Source organism: Siphateles boraxobius, unplaced genomic scaffold (genome assembly GCF_051911475.1).
Source record: "Siphateles boraxobius isolate OS27281-9 unplaced genomic scaffold, OSU_SipBor_1 8, whole genome shotgun sequence".
Lineage (NCBI taxonomy): Eukaryota > Metazoa > Chordata > Actinopteri > Cypriniformes > Leuciscidae > Siphateles > Siphateles boraxobius.
Genome location: NW_027509208.1, coordinates 14234925 through 14257471, shown reverse-complemented (window position 1 = coordinate 14257471; position 22547 = coordinate 14234925). Strand labels below are relative to the sequence as shown.

General features: G+C 36.9%; 1 protein-coding gene across 1 annotated transcript; it reads left to right on the top strand.

The window, feature by feature from the left end:
- Nucleotides 1-9161: 9161 nt before the first annotated feature.
- LOC143728735 (protein LBH) lies at nucleotides 9162-21437 on the top strand. The gene is made up of 4 exons (XM_077219574.1): nucleotides 9162-9357; nucleotides 14314-14423; nucleotides 18303-18468; nucleotides 20454-21437. The coding sequence occupies exons 2-4, from the start codon at nucleotides 14337-14339 to the stop codon at nucleotides 20504-20506; spliced, it is 306 nt and encodes a 101-aa protein (XP_077075689.1). The 5' UTR covers nucleotides 9162-9357; nucleotides 14314-14336; the 3' UTR covers nucleotides 20507-21437.
- The last annotated feature ends 1110 nt before the right edge of the window (nucleotides 21438-22547 follow it).

Sequence of the window (22547 nt, the reverse complement as noted above, 5' to 3'; positions counted from 1 at the left end):
ACGGGAATTTAGAGATTACAAGTTTCAGCAATTACATGTTCTTATGTCTTTTACTTTTGTATTTTAATTGCAATTCAAATGTTTTCATTATCCTTCTATGCATATTTTTAATGTGATTTATTAATATTAATAATGTTTAATATAATATGATTGATAATATTATACAGGCTAATATTTTATTAGTCAGATACATATTGAAATATTTTATATTTTATTATATTGCCACAACTATTTTAAATGCATATATTGAGAATGCAATTGACTTTGGTTAAACATCCCATCTGGATTTATAAATATATTCACAAAAATGTATTTTTAAGAGATAGTTTCTAGGTAGTTGCCCCCTGTCTAAACTTGTGACAAACAAGCTCAAGTGTGTTTTTTTACACACAGTCCAGGTTTCCAATGTTCAGGTTGCAGGTTCCAGTACAGATTATTAGCCATTTTGGTGATATTAATAATATTGTGCAATATTTTTTACATTTTGGGTTTCAACGTTTAAAAGCAAAGGTTTGCATATCTGTCAACAAGACAATCAGCAAAGTTCATTTCCAGACGTTTTTATTAGTCCCCTTTAATGGAGGGACGTTTGACAATAATGAAAATACCTTTTTCTGAATCATTTTTAAAAATTTCTGCTTTCTGCAAATACCTCATTTAAATACACATCCACACTGATTTATTTGTAAATCATGTTTTCAAGTAGGCTATTCTAGCTCCACACAAATAGATTAACTCAAACATCAGTCTTTAAGGTGTCATCTCATGGAAATGTACTGTGGTCAAAAGATACAAAAATGTTCCAAGCCATCTGCAGTGTAAGAGTCACACCTATGACCTCTTGATAGCCTCTCATAGCAATAACATTTACTCAACACAGATTATAATTGCCTGGTCATTCACTAAGCCATTAGTCAGTGACCTTTTCACTGCCACTGCAGTCTGCTCTCATGATCCAAGAACATTGTTTATGATCAATATTATACTATTATAGTTATTTATTCATTTGTTGATTGGTTAGTGCAAATGTTAACACTTTACAATAAGGTGCATTTGTTGATTGGTTAGTGCAAATGGTAACACTTTACAATAAGGTGCATGAGTTAACATTAGTTAACTACCTTAGTTAATATGAACTAAGAATGAACAATACTTCTTCAGCATTTATTAATCTTAGACTATATGAATTTCAACATTTACTAATACGTTATTAAAATCAAAGTATGTATTTGATAACATTAGTTAATGCACCGTGAACGCATGAGCAAACAATGCACAGCTCTATTTTTATTAACTAACATTAACAAAGATTAATAAATACTGTAACAAATGTGTTGCTCATTGTTAGTTCATGTTAGTTAATACATTAAATAATGTTAACTAATGAACCTTATTGTAAAGTGTTACCGTGCAAATAATATCTATATTCATATAGCCATTCAAACCTAGCTGTAGCATATATGTCACATCGTGATCTTGGGTAGTTATATCATTCCTGAGCCAACATACTTTGTTGATCCTGGAACAACATTCCTGTCTGAAAATGTAATCAAAACCCTATAACCCCTATAATCAGAGGGAAATGATAGGTGAATAACACTGACGTAAAAGCACCTAACCCTGGTTGTAAACTTAACATTAACTGTAAACTTCTCCCACAAATCTGATTGGCTGATTGGAATGTTGTTTCTGGATCAACAAAGACGTTGATACAGGAACGTTGCGATTGGTGAAATCAAATTCTGCCACCAAATGAGCATCCTATAATCCTTTGAAAACATTGACCTCTGGTGGTGAGACTGAGTGGCCCTTTTATCACTCTCTGCAGTTTTAGCACCTCCTATTGAGCTCTTTTTTAATTGTCCATCACCCCAGACAGCTCTGGAAGACAGAATTGTGTTAGTGGCTGCTCAATATTTTATAAGCACAGGGCTTAAAATCTCTGTGGGAGCTTGTAAGTGTCCGGACGGATTATTTTTACTGCCTCAAGAGTAATTTCTGCCTTTTGCCTACATTTTGATGCCCTGTGGTCTTTTTGGGGACACACCAGGAAAAAAGGAAAGCGAGAGATTATTTGAAGTCTTCGCTTCAAAATAGAGGGGAACCTCTTTCTGGTCCGTCGTTCTCCCAATCCATTTTGACTGATGGGGGAAATGGACCACATGCTACTCATTCACTGATTCTTGAATGTCACGCTTTAACTTGCATTCCTCTCCTTCTATCACCCTGAAGCCTAACAGCTTCTGTTGCCAAGTGATAAGGATTCACAGAGGGAAGCACCTCTAAAAAGTCAAAGTAAGTTACTGTTGTTTATATGTGTCACACTGGAACGCTAGAACTGTCCGGGGGTTATATGCATTTTGTAAAAAAAAAAAAAAAGCCAGTTCATGTTTAGAATATTACAGTAAACTGTGTCATATTGCATTGAACATGTAAGACATGCTAATTTTCTTTTATCTTTGTTACATTCATTATGCAGCAGAGGGAGCAACAGGCCTTCGCATCTGCTCTCTGCACAAGCAGTGTGACGGATTCATTCATTCATGTTCTGGGATTGCCCACCGCGCCACTGAGTGCATCTGGCACAACACAGCTTGGGCATCATTAATACATCAAAGCTAAAACTGCATGGCCTTTAAAAACATGAGTTGGTTAAGGCCTTAATGAAGATGACCATAATTGACTGTCCTTAACATTTACTTTTTTTCACTTACCAGTTTCTTAAACAACGTCTTGCAAATACTGCATTTTTAACATGATGTGGATACGCTTTAAAAGCATGCATGATTATTGTAACAGTTTAAGGGTACTGTAGTCTAATAGTCTTTCTTCATTTAGCAGACACCTGTCATACTGTGCAACAAAAGTAGGCTATAGGCCTACATAATAAATTTCATGAATATGTGTTTTTCAAATAAATGATTGTAGTGTTGTTAGCACCATGTTCTACCAGTTAAACTTCATGACATCCAATTATTCTTGTGTCTTAAAGTCCCCCTGTGGTGAAAATCAAGCTTTTAATGTTGTTTGTGTCTATGTGGTGTTTTTAATATGCTTTAAGACAAACCATGTGTAAATTCATAAGTGACACCAATGATGAGTATTTTCTCCTCAAAACTCCAGTGAACCAAAAACAGTCTCAAAATCGCGGTTTGAAATCACTGGTGTTTCTGACGTCATAAACGACCTTGTAAACAATCACGTCAACGCGTGATCGTCAACGAGTGGATCTTTGAACTGGTGCAAGAGTGGAGGCGGGGATAATTTGCATATTCATAGAATGAGGCAAGGGTGTAGAGCTACATTCAAGCTATTTTAAGGCGTGAATAATTTTTTTTCAAGGAAAAAACGTTTTATGTAGTAATTTTGGTGATCAAAAATGAGTTTTAAGAGATACAATTATTGACTACAGGGGGACATTCAAAATAATAGGAGGAAAAGTTTGATCCCTTTGGCAATGTCTTCCAGAGTCCTATTTGTACCTTTCCACATTAGCTTTTGAAGTTTCACCATAAAAAGAATGCTAAAGACTTTACTTTTTTGTAGGTGTCTGGATAATGGATTTATAAATATATATTGACAGATAGTTGCGACCTGTCCAAACTTTTTCACCAACAGATGCTTTTTAAACAGTACTTTAAATATTTAGATTGTTGGCTTCGTTATCAAGTTGAACTTGTTTTTTAAAAAAGGAATGAGATAAATTTTAGTTTTATAAAGAAATTCATGTCACAATGTATTACTTTAACACCAGATGAAACTCAGTAAAGTGCTTTGAAATGTTGATTGTAAGCATATAAAGTATTAGACTGTAGTATGCTGTACTAGGCTATATGGTGAATACGATGTGAATAATTATTCCAATTAAATAACTTGTAGAGATGCCACTCAGCACACCAATAAGATTTATATTAATTCTTCAATCAAACATTACGTATCTGATGTTAGAGATTCCTCTTCAGTTGGAGGACATCAGGATATTGAAAGAAATTTCATTTAATTACTTATTTTCCTCCGAGGTGCTTTCAATCTGAGACTTCCACAAAAGCTAAGGGAGAGTAGGCAGATGCATGAAGTGCTAATTGGTTGAATGAATAGAGAATGTCAGAAAGCAGGCCTGAAGTGAGTTTATACGAGACGGCAAAATTACTGAAAGGTCACTCTATTACACTCCTCCACATATACGCAGAGTTCAGAGCTCTTCATTCAAAGACACAGCAGTGGTATAAAAGAGTGAAGAGGAAAGGAGAGGAGAAGCTCTACATTTCAATTACTCGAGAAAAGTCTGCAAGCCGGTTTCACTGTCCCAAGCTTGAACCTCTTGAACTTGCTTTGGAAATTGCATTTCAGATTGTGTTTGGTGTGAGACTAGAGAAACTGGTCTGGTCTTTTTAATGAGAAATAAATGTCAGCAATACAGTGGCCCCAAAAACTTAAAATTGTGGAATTGTCTTTGCACAAAATATTAAACAAGTGGCATTTATTTAAGAGAGATAAAGCACTAGCACATTTTAAAGCAAAAAGAAAAACAAAACTTTTCTTGTTAAAATTTGCTATTTGTTAAAAGCTTAGAACCTCATACTTCAATGACTAATGATGATATTGACACTAGCCACTTTAATTTCATTGCAAAAACTAGCCCAGACAAGAGAAAATGTCCTTTATAGCTGACAATTTGTTGACAAATTTTTATAACACAACAATATTCCTATATTTTTAAGTGTAACTTGAGTGTACAAAGGCATCCAAATACTTTTTGATGATCATAACTAATATTCTTTTATCTTTAGTGCAGGAATACATGATCATTGCACTGAACCGACACTGACTCTTTCTGTTTAAAAATTAACATGCACAGAGGTATATGTGTCAAAATGGATACCTTTCCTTGTCAAGTTACAGAGCCACTGGAAAATTCTGCCTGCCAAGAGGCTGAGGTCTGGGTTTTACTGGATCCTGAGCTGTGAGATGATCGCCCAAAGCATCTATATGAACAGCAGCATCTCCTTTCACTCGCTACTCGCTGTGACATCATCGTCAACACTATCAGGGTTGAGCCAGTAGGAATTTGAGGTGCTATAACCTCTGACATTTAATTTCTCTCCGTTTTCCTTCACGCTGTGTAATTTGACACAGAAATGCCAGCACATAAGGTACCAGTGTGTGTGTGTGTGAACTCCAGAGGTCTTGACTTTTTACATCACAAATACAATCTCTTGCAAACCGGTTTAAATAGCCACTCACTCATAGTTAATTTTCACATAGCTGACTGTTATTTCTTAGTAATACGTTTTTAAAAATTATTATTTAAAAAGGAATACATTATTTCATGGTCAGGTTAGATTGAAGTTATAATAACAATTATGGCAACAGATATGTATTTGGATGTAGTTCAATATATTAAAAAGGTGCAATTTAATACTCATAAGCAGCGTACCAATTCAGAGGCTGCATCCTTCGAAGGTGCTGTGGCGAGCAGGACGAGGCCGAGGGACTTGAGAGAATGGCCTGGGGAGTAATTGTTAATGAATGACACCTGCGAGACGCACCGGTCTCGCATATCTCACGGAGGAGCGAAATCATAAAGGAGGAGTGACGACTATGGAGATCGAGAGAGGACAGGCCTGTGTTTTATTTGTGTTTGGTTTTTATTTTGGGTAGCCAGCAGTCGTCCGCGAGGGGCTGCTGGCGGTACTTTTGGGTTTGTATTTGTTTGATTTTGAAAATTAAAATCTTTAAATGTTCGCCGGTTCCCACCTCCTTCTGAATCATAAACCCGGGAAGAGGGAGGAACGTGCTGTCAAAGAGTCCTCGCCGCTGTGGGCATCGAGCATGGTGGGCAGAGTCGCCACCGCTCGCCATGGGCCGGAGCCTGTTACCGTCCGCCATTGTAGGGGAGGAGCAGGGAGCGGGGGACTCGCCGCCAAGGACACTCGAGGCGGTGCGCTACAGTGAGTTGCCGGGGGGACGGTCGAGCTCGCTGCCGGCCGCCTGGGTGTTGGAGGGGGGGCTGCTGTCCGGTAGGGAGCGAAGGAATCGCCCCCGCTCGCAGTGGGCCGGAGCCTGCTACCGTCCGCCATCTGAAGGGGAGGAGCAGGGAGCGGGGGACTCCTGCCGTCTGCCTGAAGCACCCGAGGAGCCATCGCCGTCCACCAGGCGATGGAGGAGGAGTGTCGGAGGAGGAGTGTCGAGCCGTCCACCAAGGGCTATCCAGAGCCACCACCAGGCACTTTGGAGAATATCGCCCAGCTGTTGGGGGACCAGATGACAGCGCGTTGTGGGGACCGGACAAAGGTTTTTTTTCTTTCTCTCCCCTCTCTCGGATCTGTTGCTCCTCATGCTTCCGTCTCTGTTTCCCTCGACTCGTCGTCCATCCCCCCCAGGGATCACCGCCGAGTAGAGCACAGTCTCGTGGGTACCCCCGGCCTGCGAGGGGTGATGGGGGTATGTGGCGAGCAGGACGAAGAGAGAACGGCGCGAGGCCTGTGGCATGATTGTTAATGAATGACAGCTGCGAGAGGCACCGGTCTCGCATCTCTCACAGAGGAGTGGAAGCATAAAGGAGGAGCGACGACTGTGGAGATCGAGAGAGGACAGGCCTGTGTTTTATTTGTGTTTGTTTTTTTTATTTTGGGTGGCCAGCAGTTGTCCGTGAGGGGCTGCTGGCGGTTCCTTTTGTGTTTTACTTTGGTAGCCAGCAGTTGTCTTCAAGGGGCTGCTGGCGGTACTTTTGGTTTTTGTATTTGTTTTATTTTGAAAATTAAAATCTTTAAATTTTCACCGGTTCCCCCCTGCTTCTTCCCTGAATCATAAACTTCGTTACAGGTGCATTTAATGGCTGAATGTGTCACAGCGGCGCGATAAAGGCTGTTCTAGTTCGAAGTCTCCTTCAAATGCATCCTCCGAATGTGTCCTTCTTTTCCTGAGTAATGAAGGATACAACAGATGGATCCTGGCCTTGCCTACCCCAGAATTCACCAGAATTCATTACACACTGGTGACGACATTACTTTTCTTAGGATTGGGTTTCAACTAACTTAAATATCTAAATGATACAAATTTAAAGTAATTTTTTTAAAGCAGTTCAAGTGTTGACATATCTTAAGATCCAATTATATATATTTTATGTTCTTTATTATATACAAAAATGTAGACAGTTTGTGAACCCTGTTTTGTTTTTAAAAAACGTTTTAAAAAAATCCAGTACAAACGTTACTGCCGCTGGTCAACGACAGCTGTCACAGTTGGTAGCAACAAGAACAATCCTCTGCTTGACTGTCCCATTTAAAAACGCTCTGTCCGACCTTCGTTTGAAGGTGTGGCCTTTGAAGTTCACATCCTTTGAAGGATGCAGCCTCTGAATTAGGACCCAGCTATAGATTAATTACTTAGAAGATAATGCAACAAAGTGCCCTATGCCATAAGAAGGTATGGATTGGTTTAGGTTATATGGTGTTGCAGCTGTGATTAAGGTCAGTAAAAAGTACAAAAACAAAAGTCTAGTCAAATATGTACTTTAGTGAAACTTAAAGGTTTAAATTGTTTGAAAAAGTAATTAATTGCACCACTTAGTTACTTCTTATGAAAAGTAATGTGCTTCAACAGCAAATAAATTGGTTAATAAAGTGAGATTAAATACATTAAGTATATTTGTGTAATTTAACATATTTAATCATTGCAGGTTTGGATAATATGCGTAAAATTCTGAGGAATACTAACCCCTGGTTTAAGGGCTTAAACCTTAAACCTAAGTCTTAAACGCAGGCTTAAACCTAGTCCCAGAATGTTTGAGCTGTTTTAACTGAAAGCAACTTGCACTAACATATCTTAAAATATGTCAGTGCCATTTTTGTCTCAAGATACACACCAGTAGTGTTTTTTAAGGCATGTTTATAAAAGCTATTTAAATGCTATAATTGAACTAAAGCTTAATCCTGGCATAATTTAACCCTTGTCAGTAAAACCAGGCCTAAATCTGTTTTTGTGCAAGTGAGATGAGTAAATACATGCTCACATTTAGTCTTGAATTAATAAGCATATTGTTTACACAGCACACAGGATTTCTCTCAACATGGGGACAGGAGAGGTCAATAAATGAGAAAACAAAGTAACTTGCATTACTAAATTTCAAAAGTAATGAATTACTTTACTGGTGTCACATATATAGGCTAGGTGTTTAGGAAATGCATGATGCAAGGGAATCACAGGCTACTAATAAACAAGGAGTAGAACAAGGAAATACATACACTAACACCACTTAACACACAACAAGAAATTAACCGACCAGTGAGTATATATACACAAAATTAACAAGGGAAATTAATGATAAACAGGTGAACATAAGCAGTAACCAAGGAGACTAACTATGACACTAAAGACTAAACTAAAAGGGTAAAACATGAAACCAAGACAACAACACAACTAAACAAGATGAAACACTGACAACCTTTTACTTGAAAAAAGTAATCTGATCAAATACTGTACTTACCCACAACACTATTTATAATTATATATTGTGGTAACTAAAATGGTGAGGAGAAATGCCTTGATCCAGCCCTTAAAACTAATTTTGTTTGTGTATTAATATTGAATAAAAACAATTAGCTCAAGTGTATATTTTTAGAAAAATTATTTAAATGAGTGATGATAAGTCATGATTTTCAGAGGATATGTGTGAAAATGTGACCATTTACTTTTAAAAGTATAGCCCGGCATGAGGAGAGATTCAATATTTCATAAACCATTATTATATAAAATTCTTGGTAACACTTTATTTTACAGTGTTCTTGTTACATATGTTACATGTAATTACCATAGTAATAACACTAAATGATGCATAATTACATGCAACTAACCCTCAACCAAATCATAATCCTACCTTAACCCTATAATAAGTACATGTAGTTGCTTAATGTTACTCAGTACTTAATTATATAATTACACTGTAACAATGACACCTTAAAATAAAGTGTAACCAAATTCTTATTCCTACATTGCTAATTGGCTACATATTTTAACAAGGATTGCAATAAGACCATATCCAACGTCTGAATTATGGTAAATGTTTAATAGTAATGTACACTAAACTCTCTGCATCTTAAAACCATCGTGAAGCCAAAGGTTTCTCTCTCCCGATCGCGCGCGCACACACACACACGCACAGACACACAGTCGTGCTCTTGTGACTTGGATGAGTGCGCGTGAAATTACAGTCGCTATCTCAGTCGCGCGCTCTGAGGTAACAGAAGCAGCGCTTCAGTCTGGGAGAATTTGACTTGAGTGAGTCTAGCACACATATCCACTGGAAAGAACAGTCACGAGCTTTACACGGAGGGACAACACTTTTGAAGGCTACAGGTAAGCACTTTACACATCAGCCGTACAAATGCCGTGCACTATGTGCGCTTGAGCTTGAACTCACACGGTCTGAGGAACACTCGAATGATTCATCAGCATTAAGTGGTCCAGGTTTACTGCATGATATGTGAGATATTTTCGTATTTTGAGAAAGATGCATTGCCTTGTGCGATTGATCAAATTGATATTGCTATAAGCAAGTCTCTGAGGTTACGCTTACGCAATATTTAAAAAAACGAAACGAAAACCCGCAGTTCTTGATTCTTGTAATTGATGTCAGTGCTGTTCTGTGACCAATATTGTGTTCTAATGAAAAGTAACTGTCAAATGTATCTAAAAAAAAATCATTATTTTAGGTTCCCTAAATAACCTTTCAAGGAATAGTTCTTAAAATAACCTAAAAAATAACCTTTTGTGCAATGGAAAGATTGCATGGTTCTTCCTGGAACCACAGATGCCAGTAAAGAACCCTTATTGTTAAGAGTGTTCTGTCATAATTCAATCATGCTCATGCTGTTCTAAACCCGTACTGTATTCTTTCTTTCATTTACAGTGTTACATTACTGATTACACAGTACACAAGTATCCCTGAAATCAAATCAGTACCATAATCTTTTTAAATTACCTTTTTATAGGCTAGTCTTATCTCATACTTTATTGGATAAAGTGGTCTATCTATAACGGAGAGTTCCGGTCTGGATGCTTATTGGTCAATAATTGTCCAGGATATTCAATTCACATTCATTAAATTCAAATCACATGTATTTGTATATTGATACTTGGATCATTAATTTTTTGCATCACAATGTCCTGTTATGCTATAGGGACTATATTCTAGTGGACGAATGGTATTTTGGCAGCTGGTCATTTGGAATGGTAATTTCAGTCATAAACGGTCAAAAAAAATAAAAATAATACAATCAAAGTATTTTTTAATTTGTGTTATTAATATTTTTATCAATTTTAAAAGGCATTTGGGCCTTGCTTTCATCACAGGTGGCTGTTGCAAGAGAGCGCACAACAAAGGAAAATTCCAGGAAATAGTATTTTAACCCAAACACTCAAGAAACAGGCAGGGGAAACTCAGAAAACAACCACTTCAACATAGACAAGACAGGACCAAGAACTGAACAAAACAGGGAGTACTTCTACCAGAAATAAATCCAATGAGTTAATTAACAAGCAACAGGTGAACTAAATGAAAGTGACACAGACTAGAAACTAGGTTAAGGGGCTGTTTACATGACAGTTTTGAACTAAAAACGTTAAACTTTTTATGCATTTTTAGCCGTTCGTTTATACGACAACAAATTTTTGGGTGCCTGAAAACGCAAACTTTTGAAAACGGGTTACGAAGTGCAAGTTTTTGAAAACGGTCTCCCAGGAAACAACAAAACGTGAATCTCTAAAGACGATGACGTACTGCGCACGTGCATTATGTGTTCAGTCTATAGTGTTTCATCCCTATCTAATGGTCTGGCAGCAGAATACAGCGTTTTTAGTCCTTTTCACGGATCTGTGTGAATGGGGATCGTTTTGATAATGGTGTCGTCTATATGCGACAACTTGAAGGAAAAACGTATCCGTTTTAAGCATATCGTTGTCGTGTAAACGTAAGACAGGAACAACACAATGCAACAAAACGCTGACAGTTATATTGTATGGAAGCTTGTTTTTCTGTCACGGAATAAAAAATAAAAAGGGTGATTTCGCAGTTGTGAGAAATAAAGTCAGAATTATGAGAAATAAATTCAAAATTGTGAGATAGATATCGGAGTTTTTCATTTTTTTATTTTAAAAACAAGCTTCCATAAATAGTGAATAACAACGTGCCTTTATTTGTAACTCTCAGTATGGCAAGATCTCTCTTACCTGTGTTTTCACTTGCAAGAATAAGCTTGTACTTTGATTAAAATATAAAAATGACTAAGTGATAATGATCGAGGGTCTACTTTCGGGTTGCACAGAAGAAATAAAGCTATATGGGTTTGGAAGAACATAAGGGTGAGTAAATGATGTCAGACTTTTGTTATGTGCTCAACAGTCAATTATGTTAAAGCTAGTGTGCTATTTTACATGTTTAATTCATGTGTGAGTGGTTTGTGATGGTAACGAGAGTTTTGCTATTGACCCAAGCTGACTGCAGTTCAGTATCGGTCATTTGCCTAGATTTGAGTACGATTTTCCATGTCACCAGGAAGTGGGTGAGGTCTGTCGTTGCACCCAGTCATGTTAAATTATTCAGATGCCATCTCTATTTTTCACAGAAACACAGAGCGATACTCAGCGAGACACCTTTAATTGGTAGAAAAGTCACCATGCACCATCCATGGGGTTTTCTTTAAAACAACGGATACTCAATAGTGCAATGACCCGCAATAACACCTGCACCCGTCCGAAAATATTTTGATGATCATATAAAGTCTTTGTGCGGCCGCCTACAAAGCCAGGCTTCTACAGTGCTTTGTCTCACTATAAATGGCACCAAGCACACGCACAGCCCTTTGATCCCTTACTCATGTCCCCTTTGTCTTTGCCGTTCACTTTCACCAATGAAACAGCCTGTATGCTAACAAGGGTCCAGGGAGTGAGCTGTATTTGTGCTGGTCACCACTAACATAATAGCGGCATGAATAATCAGTCCATTTTCAATCAACATTAAAGGCAGAGAACATAAACAGCTTAGTTTCTTTTTCTGTCTGCCATCCAGCATCTGTGTGGTGCTAATTAATCTGAATGGTGCTTTCAGTTGAAAAGATTATTTATTTATTTTTGGATGATTTGCCACGGTCACTCTTTGAACTGCTGTGATTTCATAGCAGTGTGTAAGATTGTAGCTTGTTTTATCAGGCATATAGGTGCCGTTCTTTGGTCCAAACTGTTTATTTCTTCATCGTTTCATTTTCACTGTCCTTTTATCGTTTTTTCTTTTATAGTACTGCTCATTGCTGCTTTCTTTTATCTGTTCACCCTCACATTTTTCCACAGTATCCCTTGTCCTTTGATTCAGTTGAGTCACCCAGTTCCCAAATGGAATCAAGGGTAAACTAAAATGATAATGAATGACAGTATTATAACCTCTTTAGGCTCTAAGGTTTCTCAAAAATATCTTTAAAGCGGCTGATCTGTAGTAAACGACTCTCTTATTTCATCAGTCGAATGTGTGGCTTTTGTGTGACATCAAAGTAGGAGAAGTATCATTGTGGTCTCTTCACAGCCTTATCTCAGATCAGCTAAGCCTGGATACTGGTTTTATCCATGCAAATGATGAGGTGATAGTATATGTGTCATCAGATTAAAAAAGCAGGCTTGTTTTGGGAAGGTGCATGTGCAATATAGCGAACGAGCAGCATTGTATACATGCACACCTTTGATGCAGTATAATAATAATAATAATAATAATAAAATATTACAGTATAATAAGCAAGGGTTTACATAGTGAAATTGTTCAAACACTATGAGACTAAACTACAATGAACTAATGAATAAAACCCCATTCTTTAGCAAACAAATATCATGTGCTGATGCCAATGCATGTTTTCATGGTAGTTGTTCATATTAGTCACCCTGCCTTTGTCATTCACACATGGTGTGCACGTGCCATGCGGAGGGCTGAGGACCACCAGCTGCTCCACATTACATCAGACCATCAAATCATGTGGCAGACAGATTATGCAAGCCAACTGTACTCATGTGTAAATATGACCAGTCTGTCCTGTGAATTATTTAATCAGTATCTCTCAAGCAAGAGTACTGTCATAATGATTCTTAATAAACAGCTCCGTATCTTGTATTTTAGATGCAATATGAATGCTCCGCTAACAAAATGTTTCCAAACGAGGCCATAACAGAGTTGTTGCTTGTTTTTGATCAACACCCAGTGATGTTTTGTTCCTGAATGAATCGAGTGAATGATTCAATGAATTTTTTGTTCATAAAAAGACACAGTGTTTTTGAATGAATCAGTTGAGTGAATAATAAATTGCGTACTCATAAATACAGTAATTTGAAACCAGTTTTGCTATTCATAAAAATAAAATAAATATGAGATGAAAACTTAAAGTAAAAACAACAACAACAACAAATATAAATGTCGCCTTAGCAACTAGCTGAAATGAAATACGTTTAAAGTGGAGCACTACATTTAATATAAAAATGAAAATATAAAAAGAATTCAAAATATGAATAATTAATATAATAGTATATAAAAATAGCACTGTCCAGAAAGCTGCTCTACCAATCTAATTATAGTAATTATAATTATACCTAATTATAGTAGATAACCTAAACATTTACTTTATGTGGTTTCATTATTAACATGGATTTACTGAAGTTAAAGATATTATATAATGTCTGAACCACTACTTCAGGTTAAATCAAACAAAAGTCATTTTATATAGTATAACTGCCAATAAATGTTTTACAGAGTTTTGAAAATTTATGTTTATGATATTCACCTCAAGAATAAAAAAATGTATTGCTTCTTTAAACTTAAACAAATCTGTTGATCTGAGATTTTAACATGGGACCAAAATGTAATAATTTCATATAGCCCACTTCTCACAATTGGATGCTCAGCACCATTCAATTTTTATCTCCTATGAGTTTTGCATTTAGAATGAATCGGAGAACAGCCTTGATATTATTCGTACCCACTGAATGTATCCTTGCTCTTGATTTTAGTTGATGAGCGTGAAAGTAATTTCCTTCGAAAATGGTGGAAGTTGATTTGAATAACAAACTATGTACAGACTTGCTCTGCATAAAATCATGGTAGCTGCACATGGATTGGCTGGATGGTTTTGCCAGGATCTTTTCATAGATGAGAAAATAACCCAGCTGTGGTTATTGCAGGTGGCTCATCTGAATCAGTCTCTCCCTCCTTCACAGGCAAATGAGTGGACCGAGCGACGCTGTGTCTATGAGATTCTAAATGTACTTCCTCCTGACTTGTAGGTTAAAGTGTTTCACTAGGCAGTATGACGGATGTGATGAACAGCTGTGACTCTGCGGTAGGAGACTACAATGTGAGCGGTACGTCCGAGGAACAGAACATCTCTTTACAGGTGAGCTTGCACTCCTTTGGATCTCTCTTGAGATTCATATAAATAATTTTATTCAAGTCAGAGGAACAAGGGTTAAAAAAAACCCTGCAATATGCAATTTGCGATAGCGACGGTACATTCAATTGCTATTTGCCAAAAAAAAGAAAGAAAAAGGAAATGGATGGACATGAAATATTGATTTGATCAGTGTTGGGGGTAACAAATTACAAGTAATGCGAGTTACATAATCACATTACATATTTAAGTAATTAGTAACGCATTACTTTTTAAACTTACAACAAAAGATCTGTTACTTTTTCAAATTAGTAATGCAAGTTACTTTTTCCCATTTACATTTTCCCATTTATTGACTGACATCTCTCCTATCCCCATATTGAGATAAATTGGATGCAGAGGTGTTGTGTGTGCTGTGTAAACCTTTCTCGACCAGTGGTTTCCATATCCCTGGGGTACGTGACGGGACAGAGGGGGAATGCGATCAAAATGCTGAATTTTGCAGTTAATTTAATCCTACCCCACTTTAAAATAACATTTAAAACCAAGTATGCATTTCCAACAGGCAAAATGCCATAAAAGGTCAAAAACATGACATCCAATCAAATTGCCTCATCTTTTGCAGTCAAAACTGACTGCATCCACACAAGCAGTGCTTATGAGTATTCATGCAGAGTATTCAGCCTTAGCAAATCGCAATACATTGTGCAAGAACAAATGTAAGAACAAATGCAAGAACAAATGTAGACACATCGACTTAAGACTCAAACTCTCTTAAATAAAGACACGTATACCCTGTGTGAGTTCTTGATTGGTAATATATTATAAGAGCAAGAATGAAAATGTTTTCCAAATACCCACATGATTGCACATTTGACATAGATTTTATACAACTGTTCAACAAACAAAAGGGTAATATTAAGTGATATTTTAAAATGTATCATTGTCAGTATTGTTTGCTCTATTTTGGAGTGAAATAATAGTTTCAACAAAAGCCACAGAAGAACTGCAACGCACACCAGAGTTTTGTGAACCAATCTGCGTCTTTGAACGAATGGTGAGAGACAATGATTCAATGACCCATTCATAAATATAGCCACTTGCTCGCTTCCTTACTGAATGGAATAACTCACTCACTCACTCACTCACTCACTCGCTCCTAAAGACAGTGACTTACTGCCACCTATGTGTGGTTTTAGTTTATTATTAAAAAGTATTACTTAGTTTTTTTTTACTCTCAGTGCATATTTTTCTTTTGAACATCTTTTATTTAAAACATTTTTTATTGTAAAAAAAAATCCACTGGAAAATCAGTCAAAGTCCAAGAAAGGGGGCATGCGAAAGGATGTTAAATGCCTCAGGGCTAAGCCACTATAAAGAGTTTGGAAACTACCGTTAATGTGAGCAGGCTTTTACTGAAATGCAAACTCAGAATATTATGCAAACCTGCAATAATTAAATATTTTAAATATACAGTGCTTAGCATAAGTGAACACACCCATGCTAAAGTTGATTAAAAAGAGGAATAAAAAAATCATCTTTTGGAAATTGATCTTAATGCCTTAATTTAAAAAATGAGGAAAAATCCAACCTTTAAGGACACCAATTTTCTTTGTGAATGAATAATGTATCGTAAATAAATAAATGTTCTTCCTTAAAATACAGGTTGCATAAGTCAGGACACCCCTATGTTAAATTCCCATAGAGCCAGGCAGATTTTTATTTTTAAAGGCCAGCTATTTCATGGATCCAGGATAATATGCATCCTGATAAAGTTCCCTTGGCCGTTGGAATTAAAATAGCCCCACTTCATCACATACCCTTCACCATACTTAGAGATTAGCATGGTTTTATTTCAGTTAGCCTAATAGCTGGTTTGATTTGCATTGAGAGATGATCTATGGAAAGTACCCCATGCCAATCTCTAGGTAAGGTATGGTGAAGGGTATGTGATGAAGTGGGGCTATTTTAATTCCAAAGGCCAAAGGAATCTCTAGGACCTCCAATCTCTAGGACCTCTTAGATGAATTAAATGAAAGATTTGTCAAAGCTGTGGTGTGGACGTTGCTATTCTCATAAAATTAGAACGGTTATTGAAACTACACTTTTAAAAAAGGTTTTCGCAGTGATGCCATAAAAGAACCATTTTGGGTTCCCCAAGGAATCTTTCAGTTAATAGTTCTTAAAATAACCATTTTTTCCCCTAGTGTAAAGAACATTCTAATAATCTAAAGAACCCTTTTCCACTATAAAGAACCTTTTGTGCAATGGAAAGTTTCCATGGATATTAAAGGTATGCCAATATAGAACCTTTGTTTTTGTTGTGGATGTTGAGCATTAAATGTTTGAGCATGAAATACCATGATTGACAAATCAAAATCCAGTATTCCATAGAGCCAGGTAAATAATAGGTTATATTTTAAGTCATAGTCATGCAGACGTACATGCTGAGTGTTTTTCTAGTTCCTGGATAAATGACAGGTCTCCATGGATCTATTTTGAGCTCCATCATTTCAGCCTGATTGAAGCCCCTTTTATTTTGCTCACATTGCTACGAAAAGCCAACCGGATGCATGCTCGTTCATACAGCCTGATGCTGGATGAATTCAGATTCCTCTCAGACACTCAAGAGAGACTCAAAAGGTAACAATCTTTTCAGGAAACGATCATCATTACCCGGTCTTTACCAAAGGATAAGCAGTGGCATTATATGCTAGCTGAATGAACCCTGTCATTCACTCTGTCATGTAAGCTCTTTCTGTGCTGTGGAAACCAACATGCCAGTGCACACCCTTTTCCACAGTTGGAACAGATGCTTTTAGACTTGATACCCGACATGTTGCAAACATACAGATACACACTCAAGATGCTCTTGTTCACACTTCACTGCATCTACACAACATGAGTCACATGCTGCTCTCGTGAACTCTAAATGACGCTGCACTATAGCAATAGAACTCATGCAAGGCATGAGGTGAATGCCAAACACCTCATTAATAGATATCCATCGAGGATTTATTTTTATTTTTATGAAACTGCTGGGGGGAAGCTTTTGTAATCATATATTTACTCATATTATAAGTGATTGTCCACAAAAACCAGATTCTCCTCTCTGATTGCTTATAATGGGAATGCACTTAAAACTTCGAGTAGGCATTATTGCTGAATGCTGAAAGGATAAATGCTTTCATAGATTTTAATTGTACTTTTGCCAGTAAATATTTCTAAGCATACATAAAATAATAGTCTATAAATTGACATAAGGTTTAGATAATATCATGAATTATTTAATTTAGTAACACTTTATTTCAATGGCCCAGTTTAGATATTCTGCTAACTATCAGTAACTTTCCAACTACATGTCAACTAACTCTCATTAGAGTTTAGACTGTTAGGTGTTAGGGTTCCGGTAAGTAGAAGTTGACATGTTACTTCTAGTCAGTAGAATGTTTGTTGGGTATGGCGATTATTATCAGGAGAGCATTATTGTAATGCACGATTCTCTGTGCTCGCATGCAAATTTCCTTCTCTCCTGCACAAAACTGGATGCAGTCTCATAAATATACAGTGCTCTCTTCCCTCTGGATTAAACGTTAATGGACTATTGAAATAAAGCGTATAACATTAGATTTTTATTAAACCCATTTTAACACATTGTTTTTCTTTTAAGAACAAATGTAAGTTTTGTAAAGTATATGCTACAGTTAGAACTACTGCTTCCACCTGGATGGTTTAGAGAGGTCCCCAGATCTTGAATACAAGAAGAAAATATCAAATTGTGCTGTTTCATGAAAACGGTAAGGTCATTTTGAGGGCTTTCAGACTTAAAAATACATTTTTAACACACTGTCATGTAATGTGGCTTCTTATGACCCAATGGTATAGATCTGCCCAGACTCCCATGAAAGGTTTCCCAAGCTTTCCAAACGCCTGCCGTCCATCGTGGTTGAGCCCACTGAGAGCGGGGAGGTAGAGAGCGGGGAACTCCGCTGGCCTCCTGATGATTTGAGCCCTACAGACGACCCCAGAGACAAACAGGCCCAGGCTGCAAGTAAGCTCAAAGCTTTGTTCTCATAATCCTACAGTTTAATATCATATTTTTTTCTATCTTTAGCTTCAATCTCGTTTTCTTTATTTTAAAAACTTTGACTTATTGTCTTAAAAGGCCTATTATTCTCGAAAGCTTACAACTTTATTCATATGATGTTGATATTAGATTTTTGTTTTATTTTAACCTTTAAATTCATGACTGTTTTGCCAATCATTATTACATATTCGTGTTTTTAGCGACCGGGATCTAAATCTAACACGGATGGATCTCTACCTGTTGCAATAACATAAAACTGTCCTGATATTAGAGTAACAATTACAGAAGAATAAAATAAAGCATATTTTGTTACTTTTTGAAGCTTGGAAGGGTTCAGTTTGAGCAGATGTTTTATACCATCATCACTGTCCTCATCAGAGCTAATTTTCCAGTACATGCGGCATCTGAATCATATTTGCGATCTCAAACATATTCTCAAAATTATCATTTTCAACATCTTCAAAATATACTTTTTTGATTGTGGACAGCTTCTTCACCAGATCCACCATCACGTGAAAGTGACACTAATATTTGATTGCGTTCAGTTCTTGCTTTGCTATAAATCGCTGAGTCATTTCAAGTTTTGCTGATGATTCTTCCTATTATTTTGTTTTCTGTCTGCGGTAACTACAAGCGAAACTTCACTTCATCATTGTGTATCAGACATTGCCACCTTGTGGAAGAAAGGTGATTTGCACTTATTCAGTCATCAAAGATTGAATTATTTTTGTGCAGAAAAAATATACTTACACAACACAGTCTCATCCCAAGGCGTCATCTAACTGACGCTTTTGACCATGCGGCAACATGCCGACGCACATGGCACCCTTTAAACGTCAATATAAGACGCTCATCCTCGGGCGTCATCTAACTGACGCTTTTGACCATGCGTCTAAATCCGACGCACATGGCACCCTTTAGCGTCAGTTAGATGACGCTTCCGTTATGGGTAGGTTTAGGTCTGGGGTAGGGTTAGGGTTAGACCACTAGGAGGCGCCTCATATTGACGCTTAAAGGGTGCCATGTGCGTCGGCATGTTGACGCATGGTCAAACATGGTCAAAAGTGTCAGTTAGATGACGCCTTGGGATGAGACTGGGCTGACTTACATTGTTACACACCTTGGGTCATTAGCGACCCTATTAATCTTTTCTTGTTATATTGTATAATTATATATAGTTTTTTATTGTTTATAATGAATTGATTGAGGAATACTAAGAAGGTTGTGTCTAACTTTAAAAAATAAATGAGGAGGTGGGAATGTTAACATGACACTAAAACGTCATTATACACTATGTAATATTGATACTCTACCGTCCAAAAGTGTGTGGTTGGTAAGATTTTTTTAATGCTTTTAAAAGAATTATTTTTATGCTCAGCATGGCTGCATTTGTTTGATTAAAAATAGAATAAAAATATTGTGAAATATTTTCAAATCAAATTATTAAAATAAATTCCTGTGCTGGCAAAGCTTAATTTTTAGCAATTACTGCAGTCTTCAATGCCGCATGATCCTACAGCAATCAAGAAACATTTCTTATTATTATCATCATCGATGTTGAAAACGGTTTTTGCTTAATATTTGTGTGGAAACTGTGATACTTTTTCTTTCAGAATTTTTTGATGACTGAAGTTCAGAAGAACGGCATTTATTTGAAATATATATATATTTTGTAACATTATAAATGTATTTACACTTTTGATCAATTTAATGTCTTTGCTGAATAAAAGTATCGATTTCTTCAATAAAAATCTCACTGACCCCAAACATTTAAAGAGCAGTCCAAGTTAAAACAAGTTTTTTTAAATTACATCTCAATTGCAGTTTGACACATTTTGAAATGCAAAAATGTGGGAATTCGATATTGCTCATAAAGTGTTCACCCTGTTGCAGCATCAGATACGAATGCATTTGCAGGGATGTTTGAGTATATTGTGTTTGTATTTCAGGTGACAAGCTCACGGAAGACAGCAAAGAGGTCGGACCGGGGACGGAAATCTAAGAGGCAATGGTTGGCACTACTCCAGCCAATCACTGTGAATGTCTTCATTACGGACAGGAGTGAATGGGAGACTCCACCAGTTAGGTCTGCCAATCATCCACACTAGAGCCGGCCACCTTATGACCTCCACTCCCCTAGGTGGAGCCGAGGCCTGAGAGACTTCTTAACTGAACTAACTCATGTGCCAAACTCTAGTGGTAGTCAGCTGCAGTGATTGAGTTTTAAATGATCTCCAAAAATAACACCATGATACCCGTTAGAAGTCACCTACACTGTATCCCTGCTAAATTAAAGATTAGCATTCATTTATGTATTTATTTGCTTTGGACCAAAGTCTTTCATTCCTTCCTATACAAAGGATCTTATTTGACGTACTATATCAGCATACTTTAAGTGAAAAAAATAGATTTCAAATAATATGTAAATGAACTAGAGTGCATAATGGCAACTTTGCATATGTAGATTTTAAACCCTACACAATGTGCGGTAGATCTCCGTGTGTTTACACATACACACAATATAATAGGGTTTCCTTTTTAACACGCTTTCCAGATATACACATTTGCACATATTCTTTGCCATTCTCTGCTGCTTATTTACAAGTGTTCGTCAGAGCTGCTGTAAATGTAGCTTTCTTTGCCTTAGACGTTTATTTGTACTCACACCATATGTATGTCATGATTTAAATGACATTACTGTTTGTATACATATGTTTGGACCCTCGATATTTTTCCCATTATATGTATCTGTTACTTTCCTTAAGCGAAACTCTTTGGTGCTTCAGAGTCTGTTAATCACTGCATTCTATTACAAATCTACTGCTATTCTCTTGATGTTTGAGTATTGGTCATAAAATATAAATACTCTGTGGGAATGGGAATGAATGCAGCACAGTATCAATTAATTTAAGCATTAAAGGCAGTTATTTCTACATCTGTGCTCTGTTGATTCATTAAATGAACATATGTAGGATCCAGCCTTGACACCACACTGATTTCTTGTGGGTGGATGTCAAGCACTAGCCAAAGGCTCTTTCAGTTGAATGCTGTGCTGACACAAGAAATAGTTATTCTAACTCGACAGCATCCACAGCTCTGAACAGTCTGCTAGAGCCCCCTTGTCTTTCATCTCATTACTCCTAAATTTTTTTTAGTTGGAACATTTTTAAATCTGTTATAAAATGATGGTTCGTAGTTTGCAGAAAACAGCAACTTTTTTAAACTTTCAAACAAGGCTATACTGTATTAAGCTACATTCAAAGTTAATCTTGACAAACTTTCCTATTGGGGTTATTTGAGTACTTTAAAGAGCAGGCAGGATCAGAAAGGATCACAAGCTAAGGCTCCTATCCACTCGTTTATCAATGCGGAAGTGAGCTATTTCCTGTGAATGTGCGTGACTTCCGATTCATTCGCTGCTGTGGGCAAATAACTAAGAATGACAAAATGCAGCGAATGGCAAAACTATTTGCGCTACAAACCAGTGTGTTTGTGATTATAATAATAAATGTAATAATGTGATAAATACAACAAATTGCAACAACAAGCAGCACAATGGACTGTTAAGTGGCTGCCACAGGAAACCTTGAACATTCAAGTTAAAAATGTCCACATGCTTTTACCTTAAAAATTACCTTTTTGACACCAAGGCCCCCCATTGTTCTCAACAATAGTAAAAGGTGTTTTTTTTTCTTCAGTTGAGACACATTTTCAGTTGGACCCTCATTCACTTTGATTCCCTGCTTGATTCCCTCATTCATTTTTCTCTAAATTACCAATTCATTGAATGAGACATTGAAAATGAGTCAGCGAATTTGGACACTGAGCACGACCAAAGTGCTGGGTACGACATCTTTTGGTGACACGTAGGAGTTTAATTAACACATCGATCACAGTGCATTGGTATTCTCTAGCGGCTAGCTGATAAGTGTACATTGGTTGTACACTTGTTAATGAGGTGCAAGATTGAATGAGTGCACTCTATAGTATCCATACAGTTATAAATGTCTGTGCCTCAAATATTACATCATATAAGGGTATAG

Bases quoted from the DNA above. Each gene is read 5' to 3' on its own strand.
- LOC143728735 (XM_077219574.1), top strand. From the start codon at position 14,337: ATGACGGATGTGATGAACAGCTGTGACTCTGCGGTAGGAGACTACAAT. The intron at 14,424-18,302 runs GTGAGCTTGCAC...CCAATGGTATAG, and splicing joins AACAGAACATCTCTTTACAG to ATCTGCCCAGACTCCCATGA. The intron at 18,469-20,453 runs GTAAGCTCAAAG...TTTGTATTTCAG, and splicing joins CAAACAGGCCCAGGCTGCAA to GTGACAAGCTCACGGAAGAC.